General features: G+C 40.4%; 2 protein-coding genes across 2 annotated transcripts; one reads left to right on the top strand and one right to left on the bottom strand.

Annotated features, from left to right (window-relative positions):
- The first annotated feature begins 2,717 nt into the window (after positions 1-2,717).
- Positions 2,718-5,414, top strand: LOC105050015 (aspartyl protease family protein At5g10770). The gene is made up of 2 exons (XM_010929857.2): positions 2,718-2,889; positions 3,886-5,414. The coding sequence occupies exons 1-2, from the start codon at positions 2,730-2,732 to the stop codon at positions 5,136-5,138; spliced, it is 1,413 nt and encodes a 470-aa protein (XP_010928159.1). The 5' UTR covers positions 2,718-2,729; the 3' UTR covers positions 5,139-5,414.
- Positions 5,415-13,542: 8,128 nt separating this feature from the next.
- On the bottom strand, positions 13,543-18,313 carry LOC105050014 (heat shock protein 81-1). Its single transcript, XM_010929856.2, has 3 exons — positions 18,078-18,313; positions 17,562-17,984; positions 13,543-15,337 (listed from the first exon to the last, which is right to left on the bottom strand). Exons 1-3 carry the CDS (start codon positions 18,201-18,203, stop codon positions 13,778-13,780), a joined length of 2,109 nt encoding a protein of 702 aa, XP_010928158.1. The 5' UTR covers positions 18,204-18,313; the 3' UTR covers positions 13,543-13,777.
- Positions 18,314-19,415: the final 1,102 nt, after the last annotated feature.

Here is a 19,415-nt window from a genome sequence, read left to right as displayed (position 1 = left end):
GATTTACGTGTCCGCAGACTCGAGGTGGAGATACAGGAGATTAGATAGAGTTGTGCCACTGAGATGGAGGAGATGCGACAAAGCCGTGCCGAGATGCAGGCCATGAGGGGACAGATTGATCGGCTTACATCTTTATTAGAGATGTATGGCCCATCTCAGGTAAACATATATTATTAAATATATATTTTTATATTAATTTAATGATCTATATATTTTTATTTATAGATATGCAAATCAAGCTTTTTATATGTTTCTTGTAGGCTCCTGGCACATCAGGCACCCGTCGAGACGGCAGCACGTCACGTGGAGACAGCGACGACCATCCGCCTGCAGATTGATATCATTTTATTTTTATTGTAGTCTTATATTTTCTGTATGCTTTTAGTTAGGTTGAACTCTTGATTGTAATGGACGATTAGTACTTTATTTTTATTTATATAAAACAATGTCTTTTGGTTTGATTAAATTTACTATTGAAGTTTGCTTTTGGTGTGAATGGTGGTGATTGTACAGGTTTATGTTTGAATAATTGATATAATTTTGTACAGGAATGTATGTATTCTTTTTTTATATAAAATATATATTTTTTTTCTGTTAAAAAAATTAATGACACTTATAAATATCGTTAATAGACTGATTAACGATGCTTATAAGCATCGCTAGTGACTTAATTGCCGACGCTTCGAAAAGCATCTTGGTAGAGTGGAGGACGCGTTGTCATTAACGACGCTAAAAAGTGCCGGTAAAATTTAATTTTACGATGCTTTAAAGTATCGTTAGAAAATATTGAGACGCTTTTAAAAAATATCGGTGCTTTTCGTCTCCACTCTTACATAGACGACGCTTTCGCGATGCTTTTTGAAGCGTCGTAGAACTTATTTCCGACGCTTATTAGCGTCGTAAAATACCTTTTATAGCGTCGCCTTTTACCATTTTTACTGTAGTGGATGGATCACTCCAATCATAAAAGAACATGAACAGACAAGCCTGTACTGCTCCTCACCCATATTTATATATGTCTTTTTAGACTGGTCTACTGTTGATAAGAACTCCATACAGAAGGATCACTAAGATTGATGAATAAATTGGGCGACATAAATTCTTGCCTTTGTTATGATGATATTTAAAAATAAATAAATGATAGAATATAGGTTTGAATTAGTGTTTAAAATATTAAAATATAGCAACCTTAGCTATTATGAAAATACTTTCAGTTTGACAAGGTATGAGCCAATTGGTGTGATTCATAAGGCCATTCATGGGATGCCAAGTGCACGAACTGTCATCTGTGTTAAAGGGAGACATGCCTCGGGAACAACCCTACTGAAAAAATAAATTTTGTTCCATCATGTTGCACCAATCTCACCATGACATAAAACATGGAATTCTTTTTTTCTTTTTTTTTCAATTTTTTTTTTTAAAGACAATGTTGGTCCTGGCAGCATTATTAGGAATAGAAATTGAGAAAAGGGATTGGGTATTAGGAATAGAAATTGAAAGCTGGAATCATGTCTTGGTCAAGACCTCTTCCACGAGTCATGCCATGAAGTTTATAGGTCTTTCTCGTCACGGGGAGCGGGCAATGGACAAACCGCTTCAATAACATAACTTTGATATTTTCTATTGCTAATCTCAATGCCTTCGATTGATATTTGAAGGTAGTAACTAGCTGGGAATAAGTCCAACTACCGAAGCACTCACATTACAATGTTAGTGAGAATTACTTATCGCAGCCTGATAATAAGGATCTGTCGAGTTATATGTCGTTGCTTGATTCCATCAAGGAGCAACTTTGTGATGGCCACAATATTCTAGGTTGGTTCCTACTAGTTTTTGCTGATATTGGCCCACCATATAGGCACGTAGACCTTCGTCGCATTAACAAGTGTGGGCCCTACTTCCAATATAGGCATGGTGCGGTCTATCCGTTCACTTTCTGGAAGCATGGACCACACTTTCATACGTTGGTAAAAAGATATAAGCATGTGTGATGCAATATATTCAATTGATTAATGTGCAAGACTTGATATGCCTTATGTTGCACTTGCGCATATCATCTCATAAGTTGTACGAGGTCCCTAATTTTGTTGTATAGCAATGTAGTGGAATCATTAATTCTTGATACATCACACAAATGATTTATGGGTTCATTTCGAAGGCAAATATTCACCGTTCGATAGTCGCAAGTGAGCGTTGAGAACAATTCTTTGATCAAATTATCAAACAATCACTTAATTTAACACTGAACTTTGGTGAATTAGCCGAGAATCTCTGTTACAAGAGGGAGATAGTTGATTTTGATTGCCATTTTCAAGAATTGGAAGTCTTCCATAGACATCTAAACTTTGTCTAGCAATTAGCATGCGTTGAATTGTTCTTCCTATTCATCCACTTAAAAAGTTCCTTGCCGTTCAAAGGAGACTAACAAGTCTACTCAAAACCTAATGTGTTGGTGGGCGCAACCCTTGCAATAGAGAGGTTTCTTGCCCAAAGTTTAGAGAGCAAGAGAAACAAGTCAAAGACTCGGTAATAATGCTTTCTTATCCCTCTAGGGTGGATGAGACTATATAATAATGACGGGTCCTCTAGTGACCAAGCCCTTGTTTGTTCTTTAGTGACCATACCTAATCTCCCATAATGAAACACTTTGGTGGTCCCAAGAGAAACATCTATATATATACTGCACTCCCATATTTCTCCTTCCAAGTGCACACAACCAAGTCCATCTCATGGCTTTCCTTCATTCCTCTGTCTTCTCCTGCTTAGCCTTTGTTGTTCTAACTTTTACTCTTCTCTACACTCCACAAGGTTATGAAAGGGATACAGAAAGCCGACACGTGGTTAGTGTTCACTCTTTGCTACCTAGCTCAGCTTGCTCCTCATCGAAAGGTTTGATATATAACATCCTCTTTTTTTTTTTGGGTGAAGATAACATTCTTAATTACATCCTTCGTGATGATCTTTTGTTCGATATTCTTTGCTTTGTCAGAAACTAAGTTTATTGAAAAAAAAAATACATGCCTCTGTGAGAAAAATGAGCAAAAAAATATCAAGGCGTCTAGTTGCTGCCTTATTGGTAATACTTGAAAATTGTCTTTTTTTTTTTTTTTTGTCAAAAAGTTTGAATTTTTTTAGATAATTCACACCTACCACCACCTTTTCTCAAAAAGTCAAAAGAAACATAGGACCACTTCTTCTAGAATCACAATTAATGAAGCTTCATTTTGCAGTAATGACGAGAGACCAACCGCGTCAAAAACGTAGGAAATCACCTCCCAAGATTTGAGTTTGAAACAATGTTCTCCAAAATGGAGCAACGATGCAAGTGATCAACTATTGGCTAGCTTGCATAATAAAATTAATAAGTAATTTGCAGGTTAGCTACATAATTATGCTTATAATAGTGTTTCTGAAGACTTAATATTTGTAAATTAACAAAAGAAGAAACTTTAATGAAGGATTGCATTAAGTGTATATTTAGCTGGTTTTGATGCCTAACGTGCTTTTCTCGAAAGTGGAATAAGTATAAAAGAAGTTGGTGGGATTCCCCACAACCATGTCAGGCCGCACAGTCTGACCCACTCTAAGATATATTTTAGAATATCTAATATACTATATGCATAGGAAACTTTTCTCTTACTCTTATGGTAGATTTAATCAACCAACCATGACGCAAGTAATCATAGAGCTTTTGTACAACATGAGTACATACCCTTGTACAATAAATTAAGCATATTCACCAAAACAAAATTTTCAGGTAAAAGAAAATCTTAAAAAATTAAACACATCTCCATTGTTCTTCAATTTGATATAAGCTCTAATAAAGATTTTAATGAATATATGTGAATATAATTTCCAAACTTGTTCACAATTCCGTCTCTCAAGATTCAAATACATCGAGGCTGAAGCTAGTCCACCGGCATGGCCCATGCTCACCGATCAGCACCAGCCGGGAGCCATCCCACGTCCAGCTTCTCGACGAAGATGAAGCCCGAGTTCACTTGCTCCACCACCGCATCTCCATCGCCACCTCCGGTTCGGACAACACCAGCAGCTCGCTTGCGGCAACAATCCCGGCCTACACCGGCGTCGCACTCGGCACCGGCAATTACATCGTTACCGTGGGCTTCGGCACCCCCAAGAGGGACCTCACGGTGGTGTTCGACACCGGCAGCGACCTCACCTGGATCCAATGCAAGCCATGCAGCAGCGGCGGCTGCTACACCCAACAGGAGCCACTCTTCGACCCATCCAAATCCTCCACCTATTCCAAAATCCCCTGTGGCTCCTCCGAGTGCTCGTTGCTCGAATCTTCCACCTGCAGCACCGCGACCCCGTCGGCGTGCCGGTACGACGTCGAGTACGGCGATAACTCCCAATCCGGCGGCTACTTCAGCCGCGACACCTTGACGCTGACGTCCTCCGAGCTGGTATCGGGTTTCATGTTCGGCTGCGGCGATGACAACAGTGGGCTCTTCGGCACGGCGGCCGGACTGCTCGGCCTGGGACGTGGAAAAGTGTCGTTGGTGTCGCAGGCAAAGAAGTACGGGGGAGTCTTCTCGTACTGCCTCCCGGCGCCGTCGAGCTCGGCGGGCTACCTCACATTCGGCGGCGGCGGTGGCGGCGCAACGTCGAAGGTCAAGTTCACGCCGATGCTGTCGGTCTCCAACATGCCGTCGTTCTACTTCGTGAGTCTCCTGGCGATCAGAGTCGGCGGTACGCAGCTTCGGATATCTCCGAGGGTGTTCTCGGCCGGCGGGACGTTGCTGGACTCGGGCACGGTGATTACTCGATTGCCGCCGTCGGCCTACGCGGCCCTTCGGTCGAGGTTCCGGCAGCTGATGAGGAAGTACAAGACGGCGCCGGCGTTGTCGATACTGGACACTTGCTATGACTTCACGGGGTATGAGACGGTGCAGGTGCCGACGGTGCAGCTGGTGTTCGGCGGCGGGGCGAGCCTTAGCGTCGACCTCTCCGGCATACTGTACGTGGCCAAAATGTCGCAGGCGTGCCTGGCGTTTGCCGGCAACGGTGACGTGGGCGACGTGACGATCATCGGCAACGTGCAGCAGAGGCGGTTCAATGTGGTCTACGATATCGCCAAGAAGCAAATTGGGTTCGGTGCAAAAGGTTGTTAGCCATGGGTAATTGATGAATTGAATCAAGCGACTAGAAAAGAAACTTATAAAAAAAAAGAAAGAGATAATAGAAGAAATCAAGAAATGTTGGAATGAAGGGGGAAAAAACAGCAGTTGGATGGTGTTTAGTTGAAGCATTTTCCCAAATTAGCTGTGGAAACTAATGTGATCGTGTTCGTGTGCTATATATATATATATATTGTTGGAGCAACACGCACCGGATTGGATCGATCTGGGCTTGTGATCTAATATCTAATTTCTTTGAGACAATTCACCAAACACATTGCAGGCATAAATAAACAAAGACAAAGAATCAAGATTTCGTGGTTCGGCACAAAAGGCCTACATCCACGGGGAGGAGGAGCAATTCCACTATAAATCCGTCCCGAAAAATAGATACAATATAAGATATAAAATACCTTTTTTCGAATCCCACAAGAAGGCAACAATATATCGAATAGAAGGCAACCAAGATCCAAAAGGATCAACCAATCTCAACCTCGGCAATAGATCAAGATAAAAAACAATACCTGATGAAGATATCTTCCTCAACCCTCGGCAAAAAATCAAGATGATACCTCCTTACTAGCCGTAGCAGCACAAAGTATCTGTGAAACCGAGAAGAAGAAGACAGGTAGATCACCACCCGAAGGCCAACAGAAAGAAGCCAGAAAACACCTGCACACGAGGCACAGCCGAGAGATCGGCCAAAGAACAGAACCCGCACACAAGGCACAACCGAGAGATCGGCCAGAGAACAGGCCAGCACTGAAGAACAAGCAAGAGAGATCGGCCAGAGATCAGAGCACGCGCACAAGAGAAGACACAGGCCAGAGAACAGATCCCGCGCACAAGAGGCACAGGTGAGAGGTCGACTCACAGATGAGAGGTCGACCCGATAACAAAGCCTGCGCATACGAGAAAGCAAGGAAAAAATCCCGCACAAGAAGTCCTAGAAATTTCTCCGCGCGCTCTTACCTCTGTTCCCCAAGAAAGGATGCCAGGGGCCTCTTTATAAAGGAAGAAAACCTTCTCAAAAAATAGAGTTTCAATCGGTGTAGAATTCTTTGATATCATGGGAGACGGAAAAGAAAATAAGATTTGGAGCCAAATATAACATATATATTAACCTGCATGGTAAAATTTTAGCAGTTTTGAGCTTGACTTGACTGAATTTTGATGACCAGGGTGTTCCGCCTTGAATTATTGGTGTCGATGTTAGGTAAAACATCACTAACAGTGGATGAGCACGGGAAGGCCTCGAATTATAATAACAAGAAATTCTTTGGACGATATAAGGTTTAGGGACAATGAATTGTCCAAGCTCAATTTTGGCAGTAGGAAAGTTCCTGTAGTTTTAGTCACAAATAATTCTGCTCAAGAAAGGAACTTTGACCAAAAATAGTGCTCGGTTACCAAAACCATGGACTCAACTTTCGTTTCATCGTTTTTCTTTTTCTTTTCCTTTTTGCTTGAAAGATAGCAATAGAATGGTCATCCATTCCGATCAAAAAGTTCATGAAATTAAAGTAAGAAAAATGTTTCGGAGGCCTGTCATCCATGAATTGAATAAAAAAAAAAAATTTGACAAAGAGGGAGAATAATGGGAGATTTCTCATTACTGACCAAATTTTTATTTATAAGTAAGAGAATGTACAGAGATTCATCATACAGTCATCCAAAGTAGTAAAGATCTGAAAGTAAAAATTCTAAAATTATCTAAATCCAAGGGAAGACAGGGAGCCAAAAAAATAAAAAAAAAAAAAAAAAAAAAAATATATATATATATATATATATATATATATATATATATATATATATATATATATATATATATATATCAACACATATTACAAAAAAGAACCAAAAAGATAAAAATGGAGGCTCAAAAATAATATCTATTCTTCAGAAAGCAACATTGGATCATAAGATCACCAGCACCTGCCATTCTCCATTATCATCACCACTCAAGAAAACCGCCAGGATCCAAAAGGAATGAACAAAGTATTAGTTCAGAGCCAAACAGGAAGGTCTTCCATAAATGTCAAGGATCAGCAATAGCAGGCAAGAACTATCACAGTGACCACAAGGGACTTTAATTTATCCCACAATCTGCAGAAGCCAGGAAGAACCCTCGGCTTGCAAATCACAGACCAATCATTAACAAGATATAAGACTTTGAATGTAACTGAGCAAAAATCAGACAATTGATAGAAAAAAATGCGATTGCTTCTTTCATGCCAGCAGCTTCAATCCACTGCTGCAATCAACATGAACACCGAAGGCTGCAAGTTTTTGACAAAAAAAACCGTATCTGTAATTGGAACACAGATCCCGGAAGGCGTTTTCAGATGAAAGCACTTAGAGGAAGTGACATAAAGTTCTCCAAGTAGAGGAAGTAAATGACACCGGCCCGGTGAAAAGATGATTAATGGATTCAGTTCAATGATCACACAAGGGCAGCCACCAAGGTAATTCCTTACTTTTCTGTTCTCCCTTCTATTTAATTTGTTGACAAGACAAAGTCAAAGGTGGTATTTCACTTTGGAAGGGGCATTAATCTTTCAAAGTGCTTTAGCCATTACCCATTTGACCCCTCTAGTGTTAAAAAAGCGGTAAAGCAAGGCACTAGAGAAAACACTAGAAGAAGTCAGCTTCCATCCATTTAATACAATCATTCCCTCCACTAAACTAAAAATAGTTGAGAATATGTTGAAGGATAGATTTTTCAGCAATGGCTGCTCGAGAAAGCCAAGATACAACTCGTAAATTCTAGAAATTCGATCGAATAGAGAAGAATTTTGCAACAACACCAGAATTCAATCTTGAGGCTTGATAAATACTAGGGAAAAGTACAAATAGAGATGCCTCAAGAATCCAAACATCCTTCCAAAATAATTATCTCATGAGTTGATTTGGCAATTCCATAAGTTATCAAGCCAATAGCTGATTTTGCAATTCCATAATTATCTCTCTCTAACAAATCTCATGAGTTGTGGCAATCCCTTAATTACATGGAAGGACAATTATTAGCGTGCACATAACACGAGCCCGTAGCTGTTTTTGGCATTGGTTTAGTGGGAAATATTACTAAAAAATGACTTGACGTAACTTTGTCCAATTTTAATCTATTGCTGGCCTTCGGTCTGACTGCTTCCCAACTATTTCTTTTGTTCATTTGCTTTACGAATTTCTATTGTCCATTATTTTCTTTATTAAATAAAAAGAAAAGTTTTAGCTTAATATTGACCTGCTTCCAATTGCTTGTTCTCTCCATCTGATTTCCGCCAATCAATCTAAAATCCAAAAACACAGGTTTGATTTTCGCTTTTGAATCACATATATATTTATCAGTCAAATTAAACCCACGTTAGACACTAAGACTGTGATAACCCGGCCCAATTGGGCCCAAAACCAGCTCAAAGCCCACCCGAAAAAAAAAAAAAAAAAAAAGGGGGAAAAAACAGAGCAGGGAGGAAGACTCCCGATAGGAGTCTTCCTCTTCCCCATCTCCGATCAAAAATCGGAGTCCTAGGGCCATTAAAAGACCCTAGGACGAGCTCTATAAGAACCCCCTCTTCTCCTCTAAGTGTAGATCCTTCGGTCACCGACAATCGCCGGAGTTTTTCTCCGATTTTTCCGTTTGAAGCCGCGGCCCCTCGACCTGTGCTCGCCGCGATTTCTCGCCGGAAACCTCACCGAAGTCGAAGGTAAGCCCCGGCCCTCCTTCCTCTCTTCCTTCCCCTCCTTCCCATGGCTTCGTACACCCTCGCCGGCCGTCGGGTTCGTCGGAAAATCCACAAAGAGACAAGATCATGTTTTGCTCTGTTCGGCCGAGCCATCTCCCTCCCTTTTCCGGCCACCAGCGCCGCCGTCCATGGCGCCGCACCCCTAGGTTTGGATCCCCACCCCTCTACCTATCTTCCCCGAAGGTCATGGCCGTCGGTGATCGGCCAATGACCGGAGAAAATTCAAGAAAAGGGGCGGTCCCCTGTTTTTCCATTTTTTTTTCTAACTTCCCACTGGCCGAACCTCGCCGCCGGCCATCTCCGGCTCCATCGCCATCGGTCGCCGCTGCCGGACCACCGGTCGTGCCGCCACAGCCCGCCGGACCACGGGCAACGTCCCCCTAGTCCTCCCCTGTTCCGGCCAAAGAGGGCCACGGGGGGAAAAAGAAAAAGAAAAGAAAAGAAAAAAAAAAAAAAAAGAAAAGAAAAAGAAAAGAAAAAGAAAAGAAAAGGAAAAGAAAAAGAAAAGAAAAAAAAATACAAAATAGAAAAAATAAAAAAAAATAAAAAAAGAGAAAAGAGAAAAATTTCCTCTCTCCCCTCTTTCTCCCTCTTTCTCTCTCTTCTCTCTCTATTTTCTCTCTCTAAAAAGAAAAGAAAAAAAATATATATATATTAATAATAATAATAATAATAATAAATACATGTGAGAGAAAATTTTTCTCATCTCTCTCTTAAGTCTTTCTCTCTCTAAAATTGGACTTTCTCTCTCTACCTTCCCTCTTCATTTTCTCTCTTTAGATTTTCTTCCTATTTTCTCTCTCTAGACCTTTTATCTCTTTTTATGGATTTCGTCTTTCTAGGGTCATTCTCTCTCTGATTGCATCACAGACCCTAGGGTAAACTTGAGATAAAAATATGATGATCTGAAACTGCTCCGAAATTCGTGCAGTAGACTCGATTCTGATCCGATCCTTCTTCGAAATTGATAACATCGATCATGGTTAATCCATATTAAGTCATCCTGATATAACCTCTGATGATCTCAATCATGATTGTCACTTTTAAAGGATACGAAGATTCTAATGTGATAACCCGGCCCAATTGGGCCCAAAACCAGCTCAAAGCCCACCCGAAAAAAAAAAAAAAATGGAAAAACAGGGGACCGCCCCTTTTCTTGAATTTTCTCCGGTCATTGGCCGATCATCAGCGGCCATGACCTTCGGGGAAGATAGGTAGAGGGGTGGGGGTCCAAACCTAGGGGTGCGGCGCCATGGACGGCGGCGCTGGTGGCCGGAAAAGGGAGGGAGATGGCTCGGCCGAACAGAGCAAAACATGATCTTGTCTCTTTGTGGATTTTCCGACGAACCCGACGGCCGGCGAGGGTGTACGAAGCCATGGGAAGGAGGGGAAGGAAGAGAGGAAGGAGGGCCGGGGCTTACCTTCGACTTCGGTGAGGTTTCCGACGAGAAATCGCGGCGAGCACAGGTCGAGGGGCCGCGGCTTCAAACGGAAAAATCGGAGAAAAACTCCGGCGATTGTCGGTGACCGAAGGATCTACACTTAGAGGAGAAGAGGGGGTTCTTATAGAGCTCGTCCTAAGGTCTTTTAATGGCCCTAGGACTCCGATTTTTGATCGGAGATGGGGAAGAGGAAGACTCCTATCGGGAGTCTTCCTCCCTGCTCTGTTTTTCCTCCTTTTTTTTTTTTTTTTTTGGATGGGCTTTGAGCTGGTTTTGGGCCCAATTGGATCGGGTTATCACAAAGACTGGCAAAATGCAATTCCTCATCTATTATGAATTCCATTATGTCAGTCAAGAACGAGAGTCAACCGACGGAGGCTCTGGTGACAGAGTTAAATTACATTTCTCAACCCAAGAACAACGGGTCTTGAGACTTCTTTGGACCGGTTCCATCCCATACCTCAATTTATAGCTAATCTCAAAATAACTCTATTATATTTTATTACATCCATACACCAAACTCGTTTAATAAACCATTGTGGCCATCCGACTTAATTGGTAGTTTGTTTCCACACATCTCACATAATGATTCATCTATTTCTCAAAAAAAATATATATATATTAGTCTAGCTTAGCTGCACAAGCTTGGATGATCATCAAAGAGGGAATGGCCGGACTTCAGGCCAAACTGGCCTTGCAAAAAGAAGTCTTCATGGTTCTATCCTATTTAAAGATATGCATGATTCGATTCAAATTGATTTGGAGTTAATCATCAAATCAAATCAAGCTGAATCTGTTTCCTAAACTAAAACCGAAACTAAACCGACCGTATAAAAAAATTGGTTTAAACCAACCTAAAAAATTGGTTCAATTCTGTTTACTAGATTGTTGCTATAAGGTTTATGTCAAATAAGCAGCTTATAAGATCAGCTAAATGGATTGCTATCCATTTTAATTTTAAAATTCTAAATATGCTAAATGGGCAATTTATAGGATGGACTAAATCAGCTAAATATCACAACAATGAATCACATCATTCCAGATAACCCAAACATAGAAGAAATGGATAATAAAAATTTTCTACAAAGATAAAATAATACCAACTTGATCTCGAAAACCAAGATTAAATATCCTATTAATCAATAAAAAAACTATAGATTCTAGACATACCCTAATATTTATCTAACATCTATCAAAAACATCATTAGATATCAAATCGTACACAAAATCAAATCATCAGGTAGATTGATGCTTACCCACTTTATTATTACATACGTACGTACACGCACGCACGTGTGTATATGAACTCCTCTTTGATCAGTCATTTTTAGATTCGAAACCACATTTTTATTCAAATTTGGAGTGTTTATATCCAAATTTTGGATTTGATTTTATATATATATATAGACACACACACGGAACATCATTTTTATTCAAATTTGGTGTGTTTATATCCAAATTTTGGATTTGATTATATAAGGACTGACCAGAGAGGAGTTCAAATACAAAATTTAAAATCGAGATCATAATAAAAACAGAGCCGAGGGGACTCAAAGGAGATACAATCCATCGGAGAAGAAATTAGAGTAAGAGGAGAGAGAAAGCACGAGCCATCAGAGTTGGAGTCGAATGGAAGGAGAAAGGAGGCATAAAGTGCTATAGTACAAGACAGAATGGAAAGAAAGAAAGAGAGGGGAGAGGCCTGAGCCGCTGGAGTCCGAGAAGGAACGGGAGAGGGGAGGCACGGTTGCATGCCATGATGACCGTTTTTTAATTTGAGGATCCAGAAGACTTGAAGTAGCTATCATATATATATATATATATATATCTGTGTGTGTGTGTGTGAGAGACCGTGACGGAGTATCCACATGTTGGAGCCTCATGGCGATGATTCTCCAAACTTTTTCCTGTTTAATACCGTTTATCTTTAAGCCCCTACAGTATCACTCTTTACATTCAAAACACTGTTGCACACAAGCACGGCTGATATACATTGTAAAGGCCATAAGGCCATGACGGAGTATCCATATGTTAGAGCCTCATGGCGACCTGATTTGAAATACATACAAATGTATGCGAATAGATTTTGTGCTCTGATTTGATTGCACACCTATAGTCCTGATTGAGGTTGATCACTGTTTATTGAAGAACAATCAGAAGGTCCAACCGAAACAAGAGCTGGTCCACCAGCAATGATCCGTTCAAGGATATTCCTTAGTTGAGACCTTGATACTTGGTTGCCATTGGATCTTTTGTCATATTCCTTAGTTGAGACCTTGATACTTGGTTGCCATTGGATCTTTTGTCATGAGATATGGGGACAGGAGATCTAAAGACAAGCTTGCGCACGTACTTGGAAAACAAGTTCAGCTTTCCTCTTCGGACGTTTCCCAGCTGGCTTCTTGAATACGTCAATCAAATTAATCCAAAAATATTTTCTGGCTAGTTTTTTTTTTTTTTTTTTTTGGGATAACTCCTGATTCGGTTGAAGTTAAAACCAAACATCCTGTCTATCAAATAATTAAGCAGCAGTACTCTACCTACATATCACAAGATCACACCGCACAGATGCAGGCCAAAAAGCAGGAGATGGGCCTGGCCCATCAAAAATTACTACCAGGCTACTTGGAGCAAATCTATCGACAATACAAGTTGGCGCAAAATGGAGCGCATGGGGCAAGGGCGACAGCATGTAATTAATCCAAGCCTAAGATCACCCGAGTTGTAGTCCACCTTGGATGATGTTCCCACCTGCTCGTGGAAATTAAGGACAAAATCCACCCAAGTAGGGGCATCTTTATACCACAAAAGGAGTTCCACGTATCTAGCTTAGGGACATCACAGCCACATCCTTCACCATTCCACTTCCACCAGTAGATATTCTTTAAGAAAGAATGAACGAAAAAAAGACATGCCCATATAGACAAAGCAAGTCTACACTCTACATACGGCTTGACAATCGACCATGGTTCAACCTGACAAGAGGCCCAGAACTGAGGAATTACAACTACAATAAATTAGGCCCAAAATTAAACCAGCTTCTTCAGCATTGCGCCTAGTTGTGGCCCAGAAACACGGTAAAATATGGTTAAATATGTACACCCGACTGGAAAGCATTACCACCGTATAGAGGGACTCATAGCATCGGAAGATAAAAGCCTAACCTCTGACATTACAGAATTTGAACATTTGCTAACCTCAAAACAAGCAAAATTAACAGAGTAGAAAACAGCTATGCTAATATTATTTGGAATTCCGGAACAGCACTACATCACAAACGTCTATGTATGCAAAAATAAAATAAAAGCCTCCAGCACTAGCTAACAAATAAGGCAGCCAAACACAGTAAGATAAGGCTAAACATGCCACAAAATTATCATATTCTAGATGAGCTGACTGAGTTCTTAAACCCGATAGGAAATACCGGAGAACGAATGGTAAAAATGGTTTAGTCGACCTCCTCCATCTTGCTGCCCTCTGCATCAGCATCCTCCAGTGAAGGCATGTCAGCATCTGCATCAACAATCTCATCCTCGTCAATGCTGAGACCCAACTTCAGCATGCGGTGGATCCTGTTACCAAAGGTGTTGGGATCATCAAGGCTGAAGCCAGAGGTGAGAAGGGCTGTCTCAAATAGCAGCAGCACGAGGTCCTTGACCGATTTGTCATTCTTGTCTGCCTCTGCCCGCTTCCTCAACTCCTCCATGATGGGGTTCTCTGGGTTGATCTCCATTGTCTTCTTGCTGGACATGTAGCCGGCCATGCTCGAATCCCTCAGGGCTTGTGCCTTCATGATCCTCTCCATGTTGGCAGTCCAACCATATTCACCAGTGACCAGACAGCAGGGAGAGTCTACCACTCGATCAGACACCACAACCTTCTCTACCTTGTCACCCAACACTTCCTTGATGACTTTGCACAACCCCTCAAATTTCTCCTTGAGGGCTTCCTTCTTCTTCTTTTCATCCTCACTCTCATCAAGCTTCAATCCCTCCTTTGTTGCAGAAAGCAACTTCTTCCCCTCAAACTCCTTTAACTGACCCACAGCATACTCATCAATTGCATCAACCATGTAAAGAACCTCGTAGCCCTTCTTCTTCAGCCTCTCCAGGAATGGGGAGTTCTCAACAGCCTTTTTACTCTCACCCGTGATGTAGTAAATGTCGTTCTGACCCTCCTTCATCCTTGTAACATAGTCCTTGAGGCTTGTCATCTCATCCCCACTCTTGGTTGAGTGGTACCTAAGCAATTCAGCCAACTTGGTCCTGTTCGCAGAGTCCTCATGTATGCCTAGCTTGAGATTCTTCGAGAATGCTTCATAGAACTTGTTGTAGTCCTCCTTGTTCTCAGCAATCTCGAAGAAGAGCTCAATGCACTTCTTGACCAGGTTCTTGCGGATGACTTTGAGGATCTTGTTCTGCTGAAGCATCTCTCTAGAGATGTTGAGGGGAAGGTCCTCAGAGTCAACAATCCCCTTGATAAAGCTCAAGTACTCCGGAATTAGTTCCTCACAGTTGTCCATGATGAAGACACGACGAACATAAAGCTTGATGTTGTTGAGCTTTTTCCTGGTATCAAAGAGGTCAAAAGGAGCTCTCTTAGGCACAAAAAGCACCGCCTTGAACTCCAGCTGGCCCTCCACAGAGAAATGCTTAACAGCCAAGTGTTCCTCCCAGTCATTTGTTAGACTCTTGTAGAAAGCAGCATACTCTTCCTTGGTGATCTCTTCAGGCTTTCTCATCCAGATTGGCTTCTGCTTGTTGACCAAAGACCACTCATGCGACACCTCCTTGATCTTCTTCTTCTTCTTCTCCTTCTCCTTCTCTTCTTTCTCTTCATCGACATCTTCAACCTTCCCTTCTTCAGCATCTTTCTTCTCCTCCTCATCCTCGTCATCAGAAATTTCCTTCTCGGTGGTCTTCTCAGTCCACAGGGAGATAGGATAGCTGATAAACTCAGAATGCTTCTTGATCAGATCTTTGAGGCGGCGCTCCTCAAGGTACTCCAACTGCAATCAAATCAAACCAAAACATAGCAGGAAGGTTATTCACAGTATGAAAAAGGATAAGCATACATTTGTAGAGAAGAAAAAGAAAATACGGAAAAAGTAGCAATGATGATAAGGCAACAGAAAGCCCTCATTTATAGAGTTAAAAGCGAGAGAAGTCTTCCATTGTTAATATCTAGTAAAGCATAACAATGAACATTTGCGCATCACATTAATTTCTGACAGATCATAAAGCTGTATACTCATCATGCAATGCGAAAATACCAATAAAAGTTATACCAATCAACAATGAAAAACAAAAAAGGAGCATCATGATAAAATAGCAATAAAAAGCATACTTATCAACCATGAAAAAAAAAAAAAAAAAAACAGGAGCATGCAGGTAAGACAGTAGTGGCCTTCAAATACATGTAACAAAGAGTTTTTACTAAGTATATTAATGGCTAACCTCATGATGTTATTGATAAATATCACAGGCTGTTACACATTCTATATAACTAAAAAATTGGCCATCATGTAACAGTCATAATGCTTGTTATGACATCACCAAGTTTATGAATGGGAGTTGGCCACAGAAAACCTCAAACAGTGATGCATCATAATTTTATCCATGTAGTCAACCATAAACAGATGGCATAAAGTTTTTCTTGTAAGGAAAATTGATAGTATTAATTAATGGTGTTACATCATCATGACAAGCAAGTACATTGATTTTTCACCAGAAGAATTGCAGATAAATCGGAGTTGAAAAATAGTTTTTCATTTTAAACGTAAAATTTCAAAATCAATTATTTGATAACGGCCTGTTATACCATAACAAAGGCCCATAAAATTTTGAGACTATGGGCATAATATCCAAGCTCATGCAACTAAAACCCTAACATTATAGAGAGACAATCAAAAGATGCATGAATGTAACATCTTCCAGAACTAACTTCAATGACCCTTCAACCATAGAAATATTCGTCACGAAAATGAAAGTATTACATGCCTGAGTTTGTCAATCAGCATACAGATCAAGTGTATCTGAGTTCTTTAAACAAAAAAATTGCACTTCTCACTTCAGAAGAATCGACCAAAAGAAAGTTGTCTAGTCAACAAATTATCAATAGACACATTAAGACATTGATGCAAACATGACATTTTTTTGAAATATATTAGGATCACCATCAGGATGGCATTCTGACAGCAAAGAAACACAATAAGCCAATTTCTTCTTATAGCTCTTAAGCTAATAGCGTTCAAGAGTTCATTGAACGTTATGTCACATGCCACAGTGTATTCTTGCTTTGGCGTCAACAAAATATGACCTGGTAACACAAAATCGCTGCACATATACAAATTTATATTTTCATCTTCACAAAAGCCATTTTTTCTGCTCCTATTTTTTATCTTTCAAAAAAAAAAAAAAATCCAAAGTTCAAGTAAATAATGCCAACAATGAGACAATTATAGTTAAAAAGGGTGGGTCCTATCAGTGTTTATATCCATGCATGCATAGGTGAAAACCACCACACACATTGGGAAAATCGCCTACATGCACACACCATGCTTAAATATAGATATGCATGTGTGGTTAAAACCCACAAAAACATGCCAAACATGGCCTTGTGCTCGTAGCTCATGATTGGTCCCAATGCTTTTCCTGTTTACATCTGCAAGTGCCGTGTTAGAAGCAGTCCTCAACATTATCTTTAAGCCCAACTTCATAAGGTCACCTTAAGAAAATATTCAAGTCACCAATCAGCCGCTCCAAAACAATTCCTCACCCAATAAGCAATCTCAATAAGCCCCATAAATTGCCTCGTAAAATAGTCCAACCTTTTGTTACAAGTCAACATCATTTCAACGTTCAAGACATCGAATTGAATCCAACACCGAAAACATTGCACTTCCACATTTTCTTCATCAGCTAGTAATCCACAACCAGTTAAAAACCAATCTCAGGCCAAAATTTAAGTACAAATCAGAATAATCAAATTCCTATACAAACATTAAGGACAGCATACCTAGTTAGCAAATAAGAAAATAACTTCAACAACATTAAATTATCAGTAATTAATCAGGCCACCAATACAAATAATCAAACAACTCATTAAACAAACGCCAGAATGGAATTCTCTACACCTACGCAAACTACTCGATACTCATCCATTCAAAAGGAGAGAGAACAGAGAGAAATTTATTTGAAGTTAAGCTAGCATCAGGGCTATTGTTTCAATACCTGATCCTCCTTGAGGAAAAGAGTGATCTTGGTGCCCCGTCCGAGGTTTTCCCCAGAGGTATCCCTCGTAACAGTGAACGACCCACCGGCCTGGGACTCCCACACGTACTGCTCATCATCATTGTGCTTTGTGGTCACCACCACCTTCTCAGCTACAAGATAGGCAGAGTAGAACCCCACTCCAAACTGGCCAATCATGCTTACATCGGCCCCGGCCGCGAGCGCCTCCATAAACTCCTTGGTGCCGGACCTAGCAATAGTACCAAGATTGTTGACCAGATCGGACTTGGTCATACCAATACCGCTGTCAATGATGGAGAGGGTGTTGGAGCCCTTGTCGGGGACGATATGGATGAAGAGCTCCGGCTGGGCGTCGAGCTTGCTCTTGTCCGTGAGGCTCTCAAACCGGATCTTGTCCAGCGCCTGTTAGGGTTTCAGATCAGCAACAACAATGCATCAAAGGAGAAAGAGAAGAGATCTTCAGTTAGGAACCGAGAGAAAAGGAGAAGGACTCACATCGGAGGCGTTGCTGATAAGCTCGCGAAGGAAGATCTCCTTGTTGGAGTAGAAGGTGTTGATGATCAGGCTGAGGAGCTGGTTAATCTCCGCCTGGAAGGCGAAGGTCTCCGCCTCGGCCGCCATGGTCGAAGAGAGAAGAGATTTGGCTTGGAGGAGAAAAGAGGGATGGGGCTAGGGCTCGACACAACCGAGAGACACTATGGGATTCGGGGGGATCTAGGGTTTGAGGAGAGAACGGGTTTATATAGAGAAGAGGCGGGTGGTTCTAGATTGTTCTGAGGCTGCAAAGCCGGAGGGAGGTTGACTTGGACTCCGAAAGAAGGGGCGGGCGGGCTAGAAGATATTTCATCTAGATTGAGTCAGGTATATGTACGTTTGCATGTATGGACGATGTATGTATGTATGTATGTATAGTAGCTACCATTTATGTATGTATGAATGTATAGCAGCTAGTAAGCATCAGGTACACCACGTATATGTATGTATAGTAGCTACCAGGCACACAAGATAGAGAAAAAGCAGTTTCCAGTCACCATGTCATGTAGAGTTTAAATAAGCTATCAAGTAAAAGCTAAGTTGTATGAATACTTGGATTTTTACAATCAAAATAAATATTAAACAAAAAGACTTGACATACAACATATTGTCTCATATCCTAATTCATGACGGAAGTAGATATATCTCTAAATTTTCAATTCATAAAAGAAAAAAAAATAGCAAAAGAAGAAATTAGGATCCATCCCGTGGAAGAAAATAAATAGAGAAAGGTATTACAAATTTCAACTCCATCTATGTCTTCATCTAATTGTAACTTAATAAATACTCTATTATTTTACAAGTGCATCTTTCTTAATTTATGTGCTATTACTCTCTTGAAAAAAAAAAAAAAAAGTTTATCAGCCAAAAATAGGAAAAACACTAACCAGGCTAGGGAAATGACAATGAGAAATCAATTTTTTTTTAAAAAAAAGAAAAATTCAACTACTATAAGAGCCATCTATCATGAATTAGATTTTCATAATCAAAATAAATATTAAGTAGAAGGACTTGACATATAAGAAATAGAACATCATTGAAAGCAAATATATCTCCAAACTTTCAATTCACATGACAATCTTTTTTTAGATTTATCTCTTAAAAAATAAAAACCTTGCTAACACCAAGTTAAACTTTTTATGATTCCATAAATAATAAGATTTTTTTAATATTTTAAAATTCATAGCAGTCAAATATACTTGCATATATATTATGACAAATAGCACGAAAGGCTCCTCTCATTTTATTATTATATACATACATACATACATACATTCATAAAATATGTTTAAAAATAAT

The sequence above is a fragment of the Elaeis guineensis genome, chromosome 8 (assembly GCF_000442705.2).
Source record: "Elaeis guineensis isolate ETL-2024a chromosome 8, EG11, whole genome shotgun sequence".
NCBI classification, from domain to species: domain Eukaryota; kingdom Viridiplantae; phylum Streptophyta; class Magnoliopsida; order Arecales; family Arecaceae; genus Elaeis; species Elaeis guineensis.
The sequence above is the reverse complement of the archived record's forward strand: the minus strand, read 5'-3'. Positions and strand labels throughout refer to the sequence as shown.

Bases quoted from the DNA above. Each gene is read 5' to 3' on its own strand.
- LOC105050014 (XM_010929856.2), bottom strand. From the start codon at position 18,203: ATGGCGGCCGAGGCGGAGACCTTCGCCTTCCAGGCGGAGATTAACCAG. The intron at 17,985-18,077 runs GTGAGTCCTTCT...AAACCCTAACAG, and splicing joins TTATCAGCAACGCCTCCGAT to GCGCTGGACAAGATCCGGTT. The intron at 15,338-17,561 runs GTATTGAAACAA...ATTTGATTGCAG, and splicing joins TTTTCCTCAAGGAGGATCAG to TTGGAGTACCTTGAGGAGCG.
- LOC105050015 (XM_010929857.2), top strand. From the start codon at position 2,730: ATGGCTTTCCTTCATTCCTCTGTCTTCTCCTGCTTAGCCTTTGTTGTT. The intron at 2,890-3,885 runs GTTTGATATATA...CCGTCTCTCAAG, and splicing joins AGCTTGCTCCTCATCGAAAG to ATTCAAATACATCGAGGCTG.